Source organism: Vollenhovia emeryi, unplaced genomic scaffold, assembly GCF_000949405.1.
Source record: "Vollenhovia emeryi isolate VEMERY1.0 unplaced genomic scaffold, V.emery_V1.0 DF949329.1, whole genome shotgun sequence".
NCBI classification, from domain to species: domain Eukaryota; kingdom Metazoa; phylum Arthropoda; class Insecta; order Hymenoptera; family Formicidae; genus Vollenhovia; species Vollenhovia emeryi.
The window spans coordinates 1-1,355 of NW_011957037.1; the positions used below are offsets into that span (position 1 = coordinate 1).

Genomic DNA, 1,355 nt, shown 5'->3' on the forward strand with positions numbered 1-1,355 from the left:
CACCAAAATCCAGCCCTATGGGAATTTTTCCGAAGTTAATGTCTAATTTGACTGGGCTAAGGACAGGTACGAGAACAAGCGCCTGCTCATCCATGCCTGCCTGGATAAATTATTCGCCAGCTCAACCCCGGTGCCAAGGAAGGCGGCGTCCTTGGATCGACTGATCTCGGGAGTCAAGGAGGCGCTCAAGGGACTGGAGGCCCTCGAGGTGACAGACAAGCTCGGAGACTGCGCTGTGGTGTACCACGTCACGCGCCTCCTGGATCGCGCGACACGCGAGCAGTGGGAGAACTCTGTTGGCGCCACGCGCGACTATCCCACATTCACGAAGCTCGAGGAGTTTCTTACGACTCGTATGCGGGCGCTCGAGCGGATAGAGAGTACGACGGCTCAACCTGGCTCCAGCTCAGCACCTCCACCAACGAAGAAGACGGCTGCTCATCAGTCTGCTCATCAGGTCGATACATCATACCCGTGTGACTGCTGCGGAGCGCAGCATTTCATAGTGATGTGTAGTAAATTCCGGGAGCTACCACCATCCGAGCGGCACACGGTGGCGATACAGAAGCGGTTATGCTTCAATTGCCTGGGCCGTCATAGTGTGCGTGCATGCAAGTCTCAGCGAGGCTGTAAGACCTGCTCAGGGAGGCACCATACAATGCTGCACGGCACACAGACAACCGCATCGTCAGCTCAAAAGGCCGGTGGTTCATCGGTCACGCCCTCAAATTGAAAGGTCGGTGCAGTCGTCGAGACCAACTCACACGTCCGCTCATCCTGCTCGACTCTACTCGCCACAGCCTTGGCACTAGTCAGCTCATCGTCAGCACATCACTCAGCGCGTCTGCTCATCGACTCAGGATCCGAACTCTCCTTCGTCACGGAGAATCTCATTCGGCAGCTCAACATCCCTCGTCAATACTCAGGTATTGTCGTCACTGGAATTGCAGGCAAGGAGTGTACTCGGACACGAGGAGTCGTGTCACTCACGTTACGCTCGACACATTCCAACGCAGCTGCCACAATTCAAGCTCATGTCCTCCGGACAGTTATATCAATCTTACCATCGTTCGAGGCGGAACCGGAAGAATGGCCGCATCTCAAGAACTTGGCATTAGCCGATTCTGATTTTCTCATCCCGCGGCCAGTTGACATCCTCATCGGCGCAGACGCTTACGGGCAAATCATCAAGCCCAATATCATTCGGCATTCTCCACTCATGCCGATAGCGCAACTCTCCATTTTCGGATGGCTCGTTCTTGGACCAGTCAATAGGGAAGCAACACGCACATCAACGCACCATGCTTCTACTCACGTCAACGAGGATACTCTCAACGAGTTACTGACAAAATTTT

The 1,355-nt window shown here is 54.5% G+C and overlaps 1 protein-coding gene across 1 annotated transcript; it reads left to right on the top strand.

Annotated features, from left to right (window-relative positions):
* Positions 1 to 66: 66 nt before the first annotated feature.
* LOC105555842 lies at positions 67 to 1,338 on the top strand (the record flags this gene model as incomplete). Its single annotated transcript, XM_012002883.1, has 2 exons — positions 67 to 629; positions 801 to 1,338. Coding segments are annotated over 2 exons (1,101 nt in total), but the record flags the coding sequence as incomplete, so codon positions are not given.
* Between the last annotated feature and the right edge of the window lie 17 nt (positions 1,339 to 1,355).